The sequence below is a fragment of the Letharia lupina genome, assembly GCF_014066315.1.
Source record: "Letharia lupina isolate WasteWater1 chromosome Unknown contig_11, whole genome shotgun sequence".
Lineage (NCBI taxonomy): Eukaryota > Fungi > Ascomycota > Lecanoromycetes > Lecanorales > Parmeliaceae > Letharia > Letharia lupina.
The window spans coordinates 1,257,373-1,275,689 of NW_023502980.1; the positions used below are offsets into that span (position 1 = coordinate 1,257,373).

Here is an 18,317-nt window from a genome sequence, read left to right on the forward strand (position 1 = left end):
TATGAACATCAGGAGCTTCTGAGCAGGCGTACTCGATATGATATGATATACTATAGCTAATATCATAATAATGTATTCACTGTGCTTCATTTCGTCTACTCTCGAATCGGTCTTTTCGCGCGCTCCGCGGAGTAACGCCTAACTCCGGCACTAATAGGATACGATAAGAACCACCTGGATCATCGGCCAATTGCCATCATTGTTCGTCTGTCTCTTGATTACTCTTTACTCACCTCATTGTTACTATGGCTACCTCACACCCTTCTGAAATCGTTCGCGGCGAATCTCCAGATCCTTCAAGTCATGCTGCAAACATCTACGATGCCTCAGGTGCAGAAGGTGAGTGGCTCGACGAGACAGAAGATGATGACGACACTTTCGAACCAACAACAGATGAGAGTGAGGATGCTGAGTTCTTCGATCCTTCTGAGGATGTTGAGGCAGATTTCCACGGTACGTTGTTATCAAACTGTTTTTTCTACGTGGAAAGACTTCCTAGTGTGGCCAAGTACAGGCTGTTTGCTAATGTATGATTGTCTGATATTCAGATGCTGAGGATGGCATGAGCGGCGTTGAGATCCAATTCTCTGCTCAGGATGGAGGAATTGGCACACAAGATGATGATGGAGGAGCTGGAACTGAAGGTGGCGACTCTCGGACCCAGGCGAACACAACTACTGGAGGGCCTTCACGCATACAAGGTAAATGGCAGTGTGATTTATTTAGGAAATTACTAAACCTCATTGATAGTCCCAACTCAGATCCTGCAGCTTTTGGGACATGCCGGTCTTCGCCGGATATTTGCCAACCATCGGGCAGGCGGCTCTGGCATCACATTGCAGCTAGATGACAGGAATGAGATTCTAGATGACGGCCTCGGAGGTCTGGCAACTCGAAGTAGACGGCGCGCGAAGGGCTCGAGCAAGAAGTTTCCTCCGGTACCAAGCGAGGAAGGGAAGAAATTAATGGACGGTGGTTGTTTTGGGAGTAATGAATACTACCGAGACACAACCAGAAAGAGGAACACGAGACTGGCAAGGAAGCTGATGAGCCGGGAGCTGGGCACAAGTAGGGGCCAGTCCACAAGAACGGCCAGCGCTATATCACAGGTATGACGAGAGGCTGAGCAGACCTCGGTCAACTCGCCACAATTCCCTACTAATGTGAACAGGGAATGATACCATCGTCGAATGCGGACACAATTATTCATTACAACTCTCGGTGTTATTCTGGTCAATTCTCAGAAGATGGGAATTTCTTCTTCTCGTGCGCACAAGACTTCAAAGTGCGGATGTACGACACTTCGAATCCCTACAATTGGAAATATTACAAAACTGTTGTATATCCATACGGCCAATGGACCATTACCGATGCTTCTCTCAGTCCAGACAATAAGTGGTTGGCATACAGCTCAATACGAAGTATTGTTTGCCTTGCTCCCACAGATCCCAGCTCAAGCGGTGAACCATTTCTTCTGGACTTTTCAGATATGGGCGGACGTGGGACTAGGAGGAGTCGAGGCTTCCACGGAGGATTCAGCCATTTCGGCGTAGGTCGATCCGCGTTAGCTTTTCAGATGGCCGTAACTGATCCATCTACAGATATGGTCAATTCGCTTTTCTGGTGACGGTCGAGAGATCGTAGCTGGGACGTCTGATAATTCCGTCTACGTCTATGATCTTGAGACCCGTCAATCTATCTTGAGTATTCCTGGACATAACGATGATGTCAATGCTGTTTGCTTTGGAGATTCTAATTCTCCTCATATCCTCTACTCTGGCTCTGACGATACTACTATCAAAGTCTGGGACCGGAGAAGCATGGGCGATAGCCGAGAAGCTGGTGTCTTCATGGGTCATACCGAGGGTTTGACCTATGTTGATAGTAAAGGCGACGGTAGATACGTACTCAGCAACGGCAAAGACCAGACAATGAAGCTTTGGGATCTTCGTAAGATGATGCCAACAGAGAAAGCATCGAGGCTGGACCCAAGTCGATATACCACAGCTTTTGATTACCGCTTTATGACTTACGACGAAAAGGACTTTGAGCCGCATCCTTATGATTGTTCACTCGTCACATTTCGGGGTCATCGAGTATTGAAAACGCTAATACGATGTCATTTTTCACCGCCTGGTAGCACCAACTCTCGATATGTCTACTCGGGAAGCGAAGATGGGAGCGTCTATATCTACAACATGGATGCGACTCTAGCGGGTAAAGTCAATGTCAACCAAGCGACACATCACTCTCGGCCTCGAGATCCGGATCTGTACGCTAGTCACTACGAACCTGAGGAAGGTCGGAGCAGGGGCGCATGGAAGACGTGCGTTCGGGATGCGAGCTGGCATCCCAACGCACCCGTCATTGCTGGTAAGTTTGGCTCTCTCCATTGGCAACGGCTAAGGACCCGAAAGTCAATGTACTGACGTATCCCAGCAACATCCTGGAATGGTTGGGGCATGTCCACTGGAACCTGCACAACGCACAGCTGGAACGACGGAGCAGAAGACGATGAAGGCGAACCGAAGATGGGCTTGAGGGTGGATCAGCGACTCGAGATGGATGATGATCTCTACGATAACACACGTCCGTTGCGAGACGGACGACTGATGAGCCACTACAGAGCACGATTGAGGAGTCAAAGAGTTCCGGCTACAAATGATGATGCTGTCGATGATGAAAGCCACTGGTAGCCTTACTTCCTACTCCAGCCCCACATACAGGGAATGACAGGAGCGCTTCTGAAAGAAAGAATTTGATATGAAGTAGATGAGCTATTCTCATAGCACCCAAGAGAGCGTCCTGCTCCAGAAAACATTGTGAAACCACATACATTAGCCACATGGTCTTCCGTCTATTTACCAGCTTGCAGGCGTTCGGTGGAATTGACTGCATTTGTGGAAGGGAAACATATAGCATGGGGCCATGAGAATTTCATCATTGTCTGAGCATTTACATAGGCGTCACAGTTGTCAATATCAGGAATGTGTGGGTGAATCTCAAAGCTTTCCACAGTGAAGTATTCAGGCTTGATTTGCACGGTACTCTTCCATCTAAATTGTCGTTTCGTAAGCAATCGGCACGACGGTCTCAACTCCTCCCTTCGCATCGATTGTTCTTTCTTCCCTCGGTCCTAGAGGCTGCCTCTTCAAGAACATGTGCACACCCTCGGCTTTAGCCTTCTGCTTCTTCCCTGCGTTGTCTTTAACTCGGTTGATGAATTCTTCTCGTGAGCGGGAGAGCGAGACGTGCTCGATGCGGACATTGACTCGCTTCTCGATGTACCGGTTGCCGACTCGCTTGTAGATTATGACGCCCACTGCGGATTTGGTGACATTGTAGATGACGCCGGTTTTGCCGTGGTAAACTTTGTGAGGCATGCTACGGTACTTATCAGGAAGATCGTTTTGGATTGTCCAAAGTAGAAGAAAATGCCCACCCTTTTTGGACGGCTCCGTTGGCTTTGATATCAACGATGTCCCCAACTCTAAAGACCCGTTAGACTATCAGCTGCGGATTTGGCTCGAAGGTAAAGACTTGCTTGTACTGTCTCAAGTATGTCGAGAGCTTGATCATACCCTTCTTCTTGAAGTCGCGCGAGAACGCATACTGTAGCCCCAGTCAGTTCTGAGTCTGTGGTTGAGAGCAAAGTAGAGCTGATGGAGATCAGCTTGTATAAAGCCGTCCAACGCTACTCCCGAGATCTTTCACATACTCGAGTGCCGGCACGGAGACCACCCGAGTGACCCATGGTGACTTAAGGATCGTTTGTTGAACTTGACTTGGGTTTGTCGTCGTACTATTTCTTGTTGTTCTTCTAGAGGGCAAAGTTCGTGGTGGGCTCGCTTAGGGTCTTGGCCGGGCGCTAATTACCCGCTCCCTTCCCACATTGAAGAAACCATTCTCAACTTCTTGCCAAAGCGTCCTATCCGCAGTCATGGCACCACGATCATACAGCAAGACCTACAAGGTGCCACGTCGTCGTAAGTAACTTCCGACATTGAGATGTGTGCTCTCACGGACTGACCACGTCCATAGCTTTCGAGGCTGCTCGTCTGTCAGTATTTCCCGGCCACTGAAGCAAGAGCTTGCTCTGCTCATGTCGATGGATTCAAATTGACTCCTGTTACAGGGACTCTGAGCTCAAGATCGTCGGCGAATATGGCCTCCGTAACAAGCGTGAGGTGTGGCGCGTTATGCTCACCCTCTCCAAGATCCGTCGTGCTGCTCGGTATCTCTCTATTTGCTACACTCCTTATAATTTACGCACGCTAACCTATGGCCCATCACACAGTCAACTCCTGACCATGGAGGAGAAGGATCCAAAGCGTCTTTTCGAGGGAAACGCCTTGATTCGCCGTCTCGTACGTGTTGGTGTGCTTGATGAATCCCGCATGAAGCTCGATTACGTGCTTGCGCTCAAGGTGGAGGATTTCTTGGAGAGGCGGCTACAAACTTGTGTCTACAAGCTCGGATTGGCGAAGAGCATTCATCATGCTAGGGTCTTGATAAGGCAGAGGCACATTCGGTAGGTCTTGTGTCTACGATGTGACATGGACAATACTGATCTCGAGGGCGTTCTTGTAGTGTTGGAAAGCAAATCGTCAACGTCCCATCTTTCGTCGTTCGTCTCGACTCGCAAAAGCATATTGATTTTGCTCTGACCTCGCCATTTGGTGGTGGACGCCCTGGACGTGTGAGGAGGAAGAAGGCTAGAGCTGCGGAGAAGAAGGATGAGGGTGATGCTGGTGAGGAGGAAGAGGAGTGAGCGGGGCCTACCGTATGCTAGACGCTGTCTTCTGGCTACAGGCACGGTCAGAGCATGGCAAAATTCTCCAAGCAATAGGCCAGTTTACGTCTGAGCGTAGACCAATCAATTAAATCAAGCCATGATTGCAAAAAACTCGCTCATTGGTATCTTCTACGTCCTCGGGCTATCCGCGAGGTCCCAATGGACTTTTCTGGACCATGACGCCAACGCAATGCAGAGATCCACTTTGGACACTTTGGACACTAATGCAGGAGCTCGTCTGTGCCTAAAAGCATTGCCATAGGATCATCTGTCATTGCCCTGGACCTTTTGTAAGCCTCGAGTTCTTCCTCACTAACACCACCCTTCATTTCCGTCAATGTCCTTTTCTTCGTCATTGCCTCTGCTTTCCCATTCATTCTCTTGTTCTCGACTGGCTCTTTCTTTTCTACAGTCTGTATAACACTGTCTTCGGTTAATCGGATTGCCTTTATGTCGGTCACACCTTCAAGCTCTCCACCGGTCCGGATCTTGTCGGCTTCTTCGAAGGCTACCTTGCCCTCTTCACCTGTGCAGTAACTGTTTCTAGTTGTAGAATGGCAGCAGGTATAGCCCCATTGAAAATTGGACCACCAGCTTCCCCATACTGAAGTATGGTTATTGAGGAACACGTCCTCCGGATACTTTGACTTCGCCTCCGCTTTCGGTGCTCCTTTGATCGCTCCTGTCTCATCGTATTCCACGTATCGTTCGTTTTCCACAACGGCCATATCTCGCAATTTGGACGGTTGTAGGTGCTGCTCACCGCCATACTTCTCCAGCAGCAATTTTCGTTGCGCCTCCCGTTGCACGTCGCTCTCTTCCTTTTCTTTTCGTCGAAAGTATTCGCCCGAAGTAGGATTGGCTTGCAGATGTGTTTTGTCCTTGTCTCCTCGCTCTTGTGACTCCCATGCGTATTTCTGCGCTCTCTCAAATTCTGCTGCATCCCCTGAAGCTCGCATGAAGTTATCTTCTGCAACTAAAGCGGCGGCTTGGTCGGCTTGAGCGCCCATGTCTACCATTGATCTTGTCTTGGGATCATATTTAGCAGAATCCAAGTCCAAATTGAGCAAATATTTGGCTGTGTCCTCCCGTATTCGTAGGTTTCTAGTAGCAGTGCTCTGCTGCCGCCCCATATCAGACTCCTCGGCATACTTCGCCTCCTCTTCCTCACCCTCTGGTCTCTGTTCGTCATCCTCAGTCAGAAGCTTCTGTCCACTGGCGTCTGCCTCCTCGCCTTTCAGTTTTTTCTTCAGATTCTCTAACTCCTCCCATTCCTCGGTTACATTTCGGTACTGCTCCGCATCATATCCATTCCACCGATCTCTTTTCGCATCCCAGCCCAACTCAACATCCTGCACTACTTCATCGGCTTGAATGTCCTTGCCCGTCCACCGAGCACCCTTCGCCCTTGGCCTGCTCAAGCAATCTTTGGTCTTATGTGTTAAAGCCCCACAGTTCTCACAAGCGCCTTTGCGGAACTTTGTAGCTGCGGGACCAAGTCGCTTTCCACGATCATACCATTTTGACTGGTCGGGTGTAGAGGTCTGGAGACGTTGATGCTCGAGGTAGTCGTTTTCGCTGTCCGCAGATTCAAGGTAGAAAGGCTTTTTGGAGATGAAGGAGGGAATGTACTCGTTCTGCTCTTTTTTGGCGGGTTCTGCAGGTTTTCTGGACATGATGACGATGAAAGGAAGGCGTGTGAAAAGGTGCGACGGTCTTCGAGTGGAGGAGTGTAATGATCGCTTCCATTACTGTGAGAATAATCAAACCGACGAGATCTCGGGAAAGTGAAGTTTTTCGCCCGCTTTATATCAATGCTTGGAGACTCGGGCTGACGGGGGGAGAGCACATTTGATGTGCTTATATTGTGAAGAGCTTCTTCATACTTGGTTGTAGAGCGAAGTATCGGAAATAGCTTATGTCCGTAGTGCTGAAGTGAAGTGCATGTGTTTTCGCGATGCATGTTCGCGTCATCCAGGTTCCGTTCGTGTTTCTACTGTCTCTTGTTCCTCATCCAATGGTGCTTTGATGCCTTGATACTCGGAACTTTGTGACAACCCATCGCACGGTTGCTCCATCATGCACTCGAATCTTCGATGGACCTCTTTCGCGTTAGACTGAACTGCGTTGACCACTACCAAGCAACTCCTACTGCATTCGATCCCCAACTCCCTGGTGTCCATGCCTCCAACCAGCAGAGGGCCGTTCCCAAGGTCCCCGTTATAAGGGTTTTTGGCGCCACTGAAACAGGACAAAAGGTATGCGCCCATGTTCATGGCGCGTTGCCGTACCTATACGTCAGATACGATGGGAGTCTGGTACAGGAAGATGGTAAGGCCCGCTTCTTATCCCGGTCCAGAAAATTCTCTTATAGGCCTGTAGTAACCGCATACATTCGTCAACTCAACCTATCCATCGACCATGCCCTTGCAGTCAGCTACCGCCGCAATATGTACGAGGGAAAATTCGCCTTCGTTGGGCACATCACTCTTGTCAAGGGTGTTCCCTTTTACGGTTATAACGTCGGCTACAAGTTCTTTCTCAAAATCTACATGCTGAATCCACTCCACATGACTCGCTTGGCAGACCTTTTACGACAGGGCACGATTATGAAGAAGGTCATTCAGCCGTACGAAAGCCACATGCAGTACCTGCTACAATGGATGTGTGACTATAACCTTTACGGGTGCGCGTACATAGACTGTAGCCAAGTCAAGTTCCGCAGCCCAGTGCCAGATTACTTAGACATGAACAGCACTACCCATCAGTGGCACAATCGGGCAATTCCTCCTTCTTTCATTTCTGACAATGAGAAAATACCGCGGCAAAGTCACTGCTCTATTGAGGTTGATGTCTGCGTACAGCACATTATCAACCGACTTGCCGTCAAGTCACGGCCTATACACCATGACTTCGTTGAGCGTAAATTTCCCATTGCGACAGACGAAAAGCTAGTACAAAGCATGGCAGGTCTTTGGCGTGACGAGACTAGGAGGAGAAAAGCCAGGATGGGGGAGACGAATCCAGGAAGTAGCCCATTTCCGCCGGAAGTATTGGTCTCTGTTTCAGCGGATCCGAGAAACACTCAGGCAGGCGGATGGATCCACGAGAAGGAGTACATGGAGAAGATCAAAATTATCGTCAAAGACGAAAGACAGAAAAGTGATGGCGGGGAAGTTGGGTTTGATGGATTTGTTGAAAATCAAAGTCTTGAGGACCAAGTGAAAACATCGCTGGAGAGCGTAGAAGACCTTTTCCCGGAGAATCTTGCTCGTGTAATGATTTTCCGGCTGGCATCTCAAGCTGCTGCGGATAACGCACAGGAATCAGCAGCCGATATGCCAGAAGTGGATGAAAGTCGGCTGCTCTCTTTCGAGGAGGATGAATTCCCATATGAGTCGGACGAAGAGCTGGCGCGAGACCTGGAAACGTCGCAAAAGAAGCAAGGCGAGCGGATAGATGATGAAATGGAACAATTCGCGAATCAAGGCATGAAGGAGCCAATGTACGATAACGAAGAAAGGCTTGCATATGTTGCGTCCACTACCAATGCCACGGAAGTCCCGAGATCAGCTCCACTTGCAAAAGTGCAGGACATTACAAGCTCTACTGAGATTGAAAAGATGGGAATCAGAAATGTGGGTAACTACGACCACGCTGATGAGGACGCTTTCGAAATCCCCCTGGAATTTGCAAGCGACATCAGTGCTGAACGAGCTAAGGACTCGACCAAAGATTATCAACATGACAAGAAGAGACGTAAGCTCCCCAACGGCGATCACCTTACAGTCGTGGATATCTCCGATCACCCGCCCTCAGACAGCAGTCGAGAAGTCTATGATATTTCTGCGAACGGTCCGACGAAATTGCGAGACAAGCCTGATCTTGATCAGTCGGTGGGGTTGTTGTCCTCAGAGGGGCCATATGGAACGCCTCACTCGCGTGAAAATAGCCAGAGAAAGCGCAAGATGCTGCCTTCTTCCCATGAAGGAATCAACTCCGTGACCGGAAACAAAACTCTCTCATTTCAAGTCGTTAAAGATCCGTATGACCCAAACACCGTCAAGAAGCTCAGTCAAACCAGTGCTTCAGATGTCAAAGGCTCACAGAAATCAAAAACCAAGTCTGTATCTTTTCCACTGTCTAGCGAGCCAAGCCCAAGCGCGTTCAGTGCACCAAGGCTCGAATCGCTAGGATCTTTAACGTCACCAAGGAGAGTGTCTACCCAGGTGTCCGAATGCTCCTCAAATGTTCACCAAGTGTTCGACATCAGATTACGAAAGAAGATATTCATCCTAGCTTATGAACCTCCTCGAGCTTCCGAGATCCTACTAGAAATGCGAGATGAAAGGCTTCCGTCAATCATTTATCAGGACGCTTACTATAGTAACGAAAAGGATGTGCCTGAACGTGCTAGAGAGTACGCGGGAAAGGATTTCAAGCTTGAGAGTAGAACGGTTCCATTCCTGGCAAGTTTCGATCCCACAGGGACGTCGGCAGCCAGTCGAGGAGAAAAACTAAGCGTGGTCGTCGACAAGACTGATGAGGAGCGACTATCTCGAAGACGAAGAATGGCATGTGGACTCCGAGCCTGGGAAATAGAAGAAATGCCTCCCACGAGACAGGAAGTCCAAGCTTGGATAGATGTGGAGAGCGGGAAAGCATCCGGGTCTTCGGGTAAGGCAACTGTCTATGACGGGATCACATCGACAAAGATGGATCTCTCGCAGATTGACGGTGCCACTCAAAAGAACAAGCACGGATTCAAATACTCGCAAAAGCAGAAATCGACCAGTGTACAACACGAGACTCAGTACATGAGCGTCATGAGTCTTGAAATCCACGTCAACACTCGTGGGAATATGGTGCCTAACCCCGAGCAGGATGAAATTGGATGTGTTTTCTGGTGTCTCCAGTCTGATGAAGAGGATCTGGAAGTCAACGGCATCAATGAAGGGACACACGTCGGAGTCTTGGCCCTGTCGCATATTGGAGGGTTGGCCCATAGAATCTCCCAGCACACTGGCGTGGAAGTGGAAGAGGAGATCTCTGAGCTTGAAATGATCAATCGCATGGTCGATATCGTTCGTGGCTATGATCCTGACATTCTAACCGGCTACGAGGTGCACGGCGGGTCCTGGGGGTATATGATAGAACGAGCTCGATGCAAATACGACTACAACTTGTGCGATGAACTTTCGAGAATGAAGTCCCAGTCGCATGGTCGATTTGGCAAGGAGGACGATCGCTGGGGTTTCAATCACACTTCCACCATCAGAGTCACAGGAAGACACATGATCAACGTCTGGCGCGCAATGAGGGGAGAGCTGAACCTGCTGCAGTATACGATGGAGAACGTCGTTTTTCAGCTCTGTCATCGCCGTATACCGCACTATTCTTTCCGAGACCTGACATTCTGGTACAAGAGTGGCAAACCAAAGGACCTGGCTAAAGTTGTGGATTATTATGTCTCCCGTGTCCAGCTGGACCTAGAGATCTTGGAACAGAACGAGCTTATTCCAAGAACTAGTGAGCAAGCGCGGTTGCTGGGAGTAGATTTCTTTTCGGTGTTTTCGCGAGGATCTCAATTCAAGGTCGAATCACTTATGTTTCGAATAGCCAAGCCAGAGAATTTCTTGTTACCCTCACCGAGTCGAAAGCAAGTCGGTCAGCAGAACGCCTTGGAATGTCTGCCTTTGGTGATGGAGCCTCAAAGCGCATTTTACAACAGCCCACTACTGGTGCTTGACTTCCAGTCTCTATACCCGAGCGTCATGGTTGCATATAATTACTGCTACTCCACATTCCTAGGAAGGGTGGTTAGCTGGCGTGGTCAAAACAAGATGGGTTTCACGGACTATCATAGAGAGCCAAGACTCTTGGAGCTTTTGAAGGACCAAGTCAACATCGCGCCGAATGGTATCGTGTATGCCAAACCCGATATTCGCAAGTCTCTTCTCGCAAAGATGCTGGGGGAGATCCTGGAGACTCGAGTCATGGTCAAAAGCGGGATGAAGGATGACAGGGATGACAAGACTCTGCAGAGGCTACTCAACAATAGACAGCTCGCATTGAAGCTCATTGCCAATGTCACTTACGGTTACACCTCTGCCTCCTTCTCTGGGCGCATGCCATGCTCCGAGATTGCCGACAGCATTGTCCAGACAGGTCGTGAGACATTGGAGAAAGCCATCGCATTAATACATTCCGTGGAGAGGTGGGGTGCTGAGGTCGTATATGGTGACACTGACAGTCTCTTCGTCTATCTCAAGGGCCGTACCAAAGACGAGGCGTTTGACATTGGTAAAGAGATCGCTAAGACCATCACGGACATGAATCCCAGACCAGTCAAATTGAAGTTCGAAAAGGTGTATTTTCCATGCGTGCTACTCGCAAAGAAGCGATACGTAGGCTTCAAGTACGAGAGCAAGGATCAAATGGTGCCAGACTTCGATGCAAAGGGTATTGAGACTGTGCGCCGAGACGGAACACCAGCTGAACAGCAGATCGAAGAGAAAGCCCTAAAGATACTGTTCCGCTCGGCGGATCTAAGCCAGGTCAAATCCTACTTCCAGCGACAGTGCATGAAGATCATGAAAGGAAAGGTGTCCATCCAGGATTTTTGTTTCGCGAAAGAGGTCAAGCTCGGTACGTACAGCGACAAGGGTCTGCCGCCTCCCGGAGCACTCATTAGCACCAAGAGGATGCTGGAGGACCCTCGTGCAGAACCGCAATACGGAGAGCGTGTTCCCTACGTGGTAATTACCGGAGCTCCAGGGGCTAGGCTCATCGATCGATGCGTGGCTCCAGACGTGCTGTTGCACAACGATAATAATGAATTGGATGCAGAATATTACATCTTGAAGAATCTTATTCCACCACTTGAACGTATCTTCAACCTCGTTGGAGCGAATGTACGACAGTGGTACGACGAAATGCCCAAATATCAGCGAGTGCGCCGCATAGAAGCAGGGGCACTCACGGGAGGGAAGGAGTTGATCATATCGAAGAAAACATTGGAGTCTTATATGAAGTCTTCTACCTGTCTCGTCTGTCATGAGAAGCTCGAAGAAGAAATGGCAATCTGCGCCAGGTGCATGCAAAATGCTGACAGCTCTCTTATGACACTGCACTCACGGCTCAACAAAGCAGAGAGGAAAGCTGTCAATTTGGAGAACGTGTGTCGCTCTTGTGCGAGTCTGGCTTGGGGCGAAGAGGTGAAATGCGACAGCAAGGATTGTCCCGTTTTTTATACTCGGACGAGGCATATGGCAGGTCTACGGAGTTCAAAGATAATGGCGGAACCGGTCATAGGGATCTTAGAGGAGCTTGAGGCTGGCGAGCTAGATTGGTGATTGGCATTGGATTCAGCGATTGCATTGAAAGCGTGCGCATTATACCCCGAGGAGAACGTTGCAATGGCGTTAGTTACAGTCCAGAGACTATAAAATAATGAGGTAGATTACTACTTGTGTAATTAAATTGTTTGAGGAAGACTTCGAACAATGTGCCCGAGCCGTGCGTCATGCTTAATTAGATCCCTCGATCACACCGAAAAGGCAAACTAGATCATCAGTCTCACATGTTGTAAACCGTAGCGGCCTTCACTCAAGCAAAGCTTTGGAGATGAGTCGACTGATCAAAACGCCCAAGTGTCAGCAAAGCAAAGCGCAGACGTGTCGTCGGAAGTTGACTACAAGCCAAACCTGACACCTTGCATGCCCAAGCCGTAAGCACGATGAACGAGATACCTTTGCACCTCAAAGAGCTGCCCTCGTCGTGATGGGCATCTCTATTGCTTTTATACTAACCTACTTACTCGGTGGGCTAACCTTGTTGCCCATCCTTTTCGCCATTGTTCTCCTACATGCGTACCTCACGTTCCCCGTACAAAATCGGTCCTCGATCTCCTCCGACACCTCTTCGGACACCCTCCGCGATGACAAAGACGACGGACAAAACCTCAAATCTCATGCGAGTATAGCAGATATCGCGGAGAAATTCAAACGCGCACATGAGCCTGATGTTGCAGCTGGCTACTTCGCCGTGTGCCGAGAGTACGTGCCTGGAGGTATCAATGGCAAACCACCAGAGCGGACGACCCCGGCTGGGGCGGTAATAGCTACAGAAAGCCCTAGCGTGTACCAGAGCATGTATAGAAGTATATTCGACCGGAAGCAAGGGCCAAGTCTAGATCCCGGGAAAGGCAACAGCAAGACCGTCAAGAGGGCTAGGAATGTCTTCTTTGTTGTTCTACGACACGGACACTTAATGCTTTACGAAGATTCAGAACAGCTGGAGGTCAAACATGTCATATCACTGGAACTTCACGATGTCAGCATCTACGGTGGAGGGAACGAAATCCCCGAAGGAGAACTATGGATAAAGAGAAATGCTATACGCTTGACGAGAAAAGCCGGGTTTGAAGATCCCGCGTCTACGTCCAAGCCTTTCTTCCTCTTCTCCGAGAACTGCTCAGACAAAGAAGACTTCTATTTCGCGCTACTACAGAACCAGGACATCAAGCCAAATGCGCCTGATAACCCGCCGAGGCCACAGCAGTACGAGACCAAGCATGTCATCGGGCTTGTGCAGAGGCTGCATTCGTCGGAAGAACAACTGCAGACAAGGTGGATCAATGGACTTGCGGGTAGACTTTTCCTAGCCCTTTACAAGACTCAAGTCATCGAGGAATACATACGCAAGAAGATCACTAAAAAGATTGCACGGGTGAAGAAGCCTGCCTTCCTCTCCGGTCTCGTACTCCAAAAAATTGAGATGGGAGAGAGTGCACCCCAGATTACTAACCCGCGACTCAATGACCTCACGATCAACGGCGACTGTTGTGCCGAAGCAGACTTCAAGTACAACGGGAATTTCCGCCTAGAGATCGCAGCTACAGCTCGCATTGATCTCGGTGCGCGATTTAAAGCTCGAGAGGTCAACTTGGTGCTGGCAGTGGTTGTCAGAAAATTGAACGGTCATGTCTTGGTGAAGTTCAAACCACCTCCAAGTAATCGCGTCTGGATATCCTTTGAGACAATGCCTGATATGGAGATGACCATCGAGCCCATTGTCAGCTCGCGACAGATCACATATGGCTTTATCCTACGAGCGATCGAGAGTAGGATTAGGGAGGTTATGGCCGAGACCATCGTCATGCCGCACTGGGACGATAGTCCATTCACAGACACTAGACAACAAACTTTTCGAGGGGGCATCTGGGCGGACCAAGGGACGACTGGTGGAATGCCGACTGAACATACAAACATTCCAGATGAAGCACCGGAAGATGACGCCGAGCTCGAAGCCGATGCGGCTCCAACCCATCACGCCTCGCCCCGCGCGAAAGACGAGAGAACCTTGAGCATGCCGGTCTCGCTTGATTCGTTTCCCTCAAGTCCAATTCCAAATCCAGCAGCGAGTTCTAAGCAAAGCCTCGATGAGACTGCTAAAGATAGCGTTGCTACTGGCGTTCAGAAAGGTCCAGAGCCACCTAAAACCCTCAGATCGCGCTCGTTTGCATCAGCTGCCAACCCACTCCTCAGCATGGATAATGCAAATTTTGACTCTATTCAACCGGTAAAGAACACGAAACAACTACAAGACGCCACTAGTGCAATGATGGCAATCTCGAACCGCTCGCGCCCTACCTCTCCTACCGACACTCCCATGGGGTCTGCCCCAGGCCCCTCTACGTTGTGTGAGAACAGCCGAAAAACCAGTAGTAGATCCTCTACGTTGTCTGATTCTAATGGCACACCTGAGCAGAATCTTCTACAAGACATTTATACATCTAGCCCTAGCCAAACTTCTTTGCCTCCAACTCCGACTACTTCAAGCTCACGGTCCACGAAGTCAACTTTTGGAAATGTTATGCCACAGTCTAGAACACTGCAAGCAGATGTTCGCATGCCAGCATCGTCGGAGAAGAGACAATCAATAGTAGCCCTTGGCGCGGCGACTGCAGCCGCCAAGAAATGGGGTTGGGGAGTACTCAGCAGGAACATGGATCAGAAGAACCAGCAGGCTGCTGATCCAGATCGCGCTGGGACACCCAAGCACCCCATCGGGCGAGGTCGCCCTTTACCTCCACCCGGCCAGCCCTTACCGTTCCCTGAAAGGCCTCACACGAAGACGATGCCGGCCACGACCCCCCAAAGAAAGCCCGTCCCAAAACCAGACCTGCTTCAAACACGTCAGGATGAGGCCAAGGCACGATCGGTCCCTCCGCCACCACTTCCGGCTCGCAAAAGACGAGGATCAGCTCACATTGATCATGAGAGCGACGGAGGGCTCTTAGTTGTCGAAGCTCCGCCCGAATCTGAAACCTCGAGTCCCAATGATGACAAGCGGGATGAGTATATCAGCGACCCTGAGGTTGAGCCTGTAGCTAGCTTACCGAATAGCATTGCGCCAGACGGAGGGGACCATAGCTCAGAACGACGACGGAGGTCAACTTTCATACAGGACTCGCACGCGGAGGATGAGAGTGCTCATTCGATTTGGCAGTCGGCGCAGGAAGAAGAGGCCAGATCAAAGAGCATGTGGCTAGATACCCATGAGCATTCGTAATCAGATGCATTAGCGGGTACGGGGCATTGTACACATCCAAGATGTCAGGGCGTTAGAGCGATGGGTTGACTTTGAGACTCAATTAGACGCATGATCACTACTGTAGAAATGCCATGATTATGTATGTGAATGCAAATGATGGAATTCTATGCGCAGGCAAAGGAGTGTGCTGGTGGTAATACCGATCTTTCCAAATCTGATGTCTCGGTCCCATATCCTTCATCATCTTCACTAGCATCGTCGATGTCGAATCCGAACCCCCCCATATCGCCAAGGATTTAGGATTTGATTCGGTCTGGCAGCCGTTTCGCCATCAATTTTGCCATCAGTTTCGCCTAAATCTCCTACATGATCCTTCCAGCAGTCCAGATACTCATCTTCCAAACACACCCTATCCTCTAGGTCTATATCGTACTCCGAGTCTAAGTAATCCTCATCAGTAATCTCACCATCACTCAGACTGAGTGAAGTTGCATACCCTTTATAACCCTCTTTATCATCGCCCTGCCCATAATTATTCCGCGGAAAGCCGGATGTTTTAGACACATAACAATAGCTGCCTCCGGAATTGCGATTCGTTTATCCTTAATCCTTCCCATCCTGCTCATCGTGTTCAATCTTTACCCTACGTGAGACCTGTAATCTTATGATCTTGGCTCGTTCAGATATCGAATTGAACGTGAGTCTAAGACCCGATGGAAGGCGGACTTGAAGATTCGAATCCAGCTGCCCATTCGACTCGAAGATGTGCTCTGGAAGATATCTTATCATGAAGAGAACGAAAGGTCCGCACGACCACCAGTCCGCTTTAGTAAAATTATCGTTGGCCTGATAAGGCGTCTGATATTCTTCAGGAAAGGCAAATTTCCTCAAAACGCATCCGACTCCAACCACGGCTCGCCTTACGATATTCGCTTATGAACTATGATGGGACGCTATGCCAGCCTCGATATCCATAACCAATAGAGACCAGTGACTACCACCTGAGTCGCCAAGCTCGACGTCGTTAACGATCACGAACAAAGAATTCTACCTTCAAGATCCTGTCAGTCACGATCCGTAATCTTAAGATCTTATTGCTAGCCGACAAAGGAGATCCATTGGCACTCTGCAGGACATATCAACGAGATATAGTCGCCCTTAGGATCGAACTGAGAGTGAAAATGCTGCGTAACGAAACGCAAGATGGAATCAGGGAGCCATTTGCCATTAGGCGAAGCCACAGTATAGATATCAGCATTGGTGACTGTAGCCTCATCGGCTGTGACAAAGACATCGTTATTGTCCTCAATGCCTAAACCATGCAACATGTCTTTGAGTTCGCTTACATACCCAGCGAGCATATTGATCGAGTCCTGGTCCTTCTTCGGCACAATCAGTTTCCGCTTCTTGCTTCCTGACCCGAGGGAAGGTAGTACTGAGTCAAGCTTCCGTCTCTGCCTTGTTCGAGGGCCTGGGCCATGCCCAGCCTCACTATATGCTGAATCCATGATCATCAATGTACTTCTAACAGCGTGGTAGCAAATCTGACGCTTTTGGGCTTTTATTAGTTTGCGAAACACGTAAGACTAATTATCTGCTCTCGTGATAATTTTTCTTGCATCACAGAGCAATGATGGATGGAAGATGAGTATATTAGAACGGGTGAAGGTATGTTCAGTAGAGGTGGGTGCGTTATGGAAGGTCTTTGTGCGTATCAATAAAGTGAGGAACAACTTGACCGTGTTGAAACAACTGATAGGGTTTCGAATACGGATTCAGCGCTCTCAGATATTTCTCGATCCGGTCGTGGTCCTTCTCTGGGGTTGGAGGGAGGTAGACGTGGTACTGAGGCAAGCAATCGCGACTGTTGTGTGGACGATACGAGGCAGTGCGGCCACATGCACTTGTGTCAAGCACAAGCGCTCCCAGTGGGAGACTGCTGTAAGCTGATAGAAAATGTTATGTGTCATAGATCAATGGCGTACGCTGAACACTGGCCCGTGTCGTATGTCAAAATCAACCTTTATAGCTTTATTAACCAATGCTTATACTGAACACTAAAACAGTATCAAGGTCGAAATAGAAAAGCTCGAATCAAAGGCCTGGCTTTGCGCTTTCCATCAATTCCCCATTTCTAAAACCAGGAATCATTTGTGCAAGGCTTCTAGACCAGAGAATCAGGGCTTGTGCAGAGGTGCAATCAATAAGCTTTGTCGTACAACAACGTGGCCTTTTCTGGTTCATCGGTATGAACCGTCGATTATACTAAACTCCGTCGCCTAGAAAATCTAGCAAATTCTTCTTAAATTCAGCCATTAGCCCATACGCTGTCCTTGTCACGGAATTCTCTGATCTGCTTGTCTTGGCTTCTTGACGCTGGCGATGAATCTTCGCAGCTTCCTACTATGGTCATGCAAGACCTCAATTTCGGTCTACTCATCATCTTTCACGCAGTCCTGTATTGTTGGTGGAGTCCTGACCCGGCTGTCAAGACCGCGAAGCTTTCGTTCAGCTTCGAAGATCTCGGCGGTTTCGAGGTCGATGAGGACGTTGTGTTTTGTGTCAATCTCGGTCTCTAGAGGTGTAGCTTTAACATAGCCTACGCAGCAGCCTGGGAATATAAGCATGTAAGCGAATATCACGGAGTAAAAGAGTATCTTAAGATAGAAGCATATCGCAGGGTATGAGAGTAACGTAGGATAGGGGAGTGTCATAGGATAGAGGAGTATCGTAGAGTAGATATCTGTTGTCAGGTCAAAAAGCAAAGTATAATACTGCAGGCCCTAGAGTACTTTAAAGCTCAGTAAAAGCGGCCGCGAGTGGGGCCACTGGGGGGTACATAAGCCTAACTACGACAACCGGGAAGTTTGAGCATACGAATTTCTGCCTGAACAGATCTAGTATAGCTCTCCGGCACCTGCTATCAAGACACAGACCTCCTTCTCCTCCCATCGATCTTGCTCTT

The 18,317-nt window shown here is 49.2% G+C and overlaps 7 protein-coding genes across 7 annotated transcripts; 4 read left to right on the forward strand and 3 right to left on the reverse strand.

Annotated features, from left to right (window-relative positions):
- Nucleotides 1-245: 245 nt before the first annotated feature.
- HO133_000955 (uncharacterized protein) lies at nucleotides 246-2,696 on the forward strand (the record flags this gene model as incomplete). Its single annotated transcript, XM_037291888.1, has 7 exons — nucleotides 246-339; nucleotides 394-453; nucleotides 549-701; nucleotides 751-1,109; nucleotides 1,172-1,549; nucleotides 1,602-2,373; nucleotides 2,440-2,696. 7 exons carry the CDS (start codon nucleotides 246-248, stop codon nucleotides 2,694-2,696), a joined length of 2,073 nt encoding a protein of 690 aa, XP_037152250.1.
- Nucleotides 2,697-3,056: 360 nt separating this feature from the next.
- Nucleotides 3,057-3,754, reverse strand: HO133_000956 (uncharacterized protein; the record flags this gene model as incomplete). Its single annotated transcript, XM_037291889.1, has 4 exons — nucleotides 3,057-3,384; nucleotides 3,443-3,490; nucleotides 3,545-3,612; nucleotides 3,719-3,754. The coding sequence occupies 4 exons, from the start codon at nucleotides 3,752-3,754 to the stop codon at nucleotides 3,057-3,059; spliced, it is 480 nt and encodes a 159-aa protein (XP_037152251.1).
- A 186-nt stretch (nucleotides 3,755-3,940) lies between these two features.
- HO133_000957 (uncharacterized protein) lies at nucleotides 3,941-4,771 on the forward strand (the record flags this gene model as incomplete). Its single annotated transcript, XM_037291890.1, has 5 exons — nucleotides 3,941-3,986; nucleotides 4,042-4,060; nucleotides 4,136-4,234; nucleotides 4,298-4,531; nucleotides 4,591-4,771. 5 exons carry the CDS (start codon nucleotides 3,941-3,943, stop codon nucleotides 4,769-4,771), a joined length of 579 nt encoding a protein of 192 aa, XP_037152252.1.
- A 245-nt stretch (nucleotides 4,772-5,016) lies between these two features.
- On the reverse strand, nucleotides 5,017-6,471 carry HO133_000958 (uncharacterized protein; the record flags this gene model as incomplete). The annotated part of the gene is made up of 1 exon (XM_037291891.1): nucleotides 5,017-6,471. The coding sequence occupies one exon, from the start codon at nucleotides 6,469-6,471 to the stop codon at nucleotides 5,017-5,019; it is 1,455 nt and encodes a 484-aa protein (XP_037152253.1).
- Nucleotides 6,472-6,891: 420 nt separating this feature from the next.
- On the forward strand, nucleotides 6,892-12,150 carry HO133_000959 (uncharacterized protein; the record flags this gene model as incomplete). Its single annotated transcript, XM_037291892.1, has 2 exons — nucleotides 6,892-7,126; nucleotides 7,178-12,150. The coding sequence occupies 2 exons, from the start codon at nucleotides 6,892-6,894 to the stop codon at nucleotides 12,148-12,150; spliced, it is 5,208 nt and encodes a 1,735-aa protein (XP_037152254.1).
- Nucleotides 12,151-12,577: 427 nt separating this feature from the next.
- Nucleotides 12,578-15,370, forward strand: HO133_000960 (uncharacterized protein; the record flags this gene model as incomplete). The annotated part of the gene is made up of 1 exon (XM_037291893.1): nucleotides 12,578-15,370. One exon carries the CDS (start codon nucleotides 12,578-12,580, stop codon nucleotides 15,368-15,370), a length of 2,793 nt encoding a protein of 930 aa, XP_037152255.1.
- Nucleotides 15,371-16,376: 1,006 nt separating this feature from the next.
- Nucleotides 16,377-16,860, reverse strand: HO133_000961 (uncharacterized protein; the record flags this gene model as incomplete). Its single annotated transcript, XM_037291894.1, has 2 exons — nucleotides 16,377-16,403; nucleotides 16,459-16,860. 2 exons carry the CDS (start codon nucleotides 16,858-16,860, stop codon nucleotides 16,377-16,379), a joined length of 429 nt encoding a protein of 142 aa, XP_037152256.1.
- Nucleotides 16,861-18,317: the final 1,457 nt, after the last annotated feature.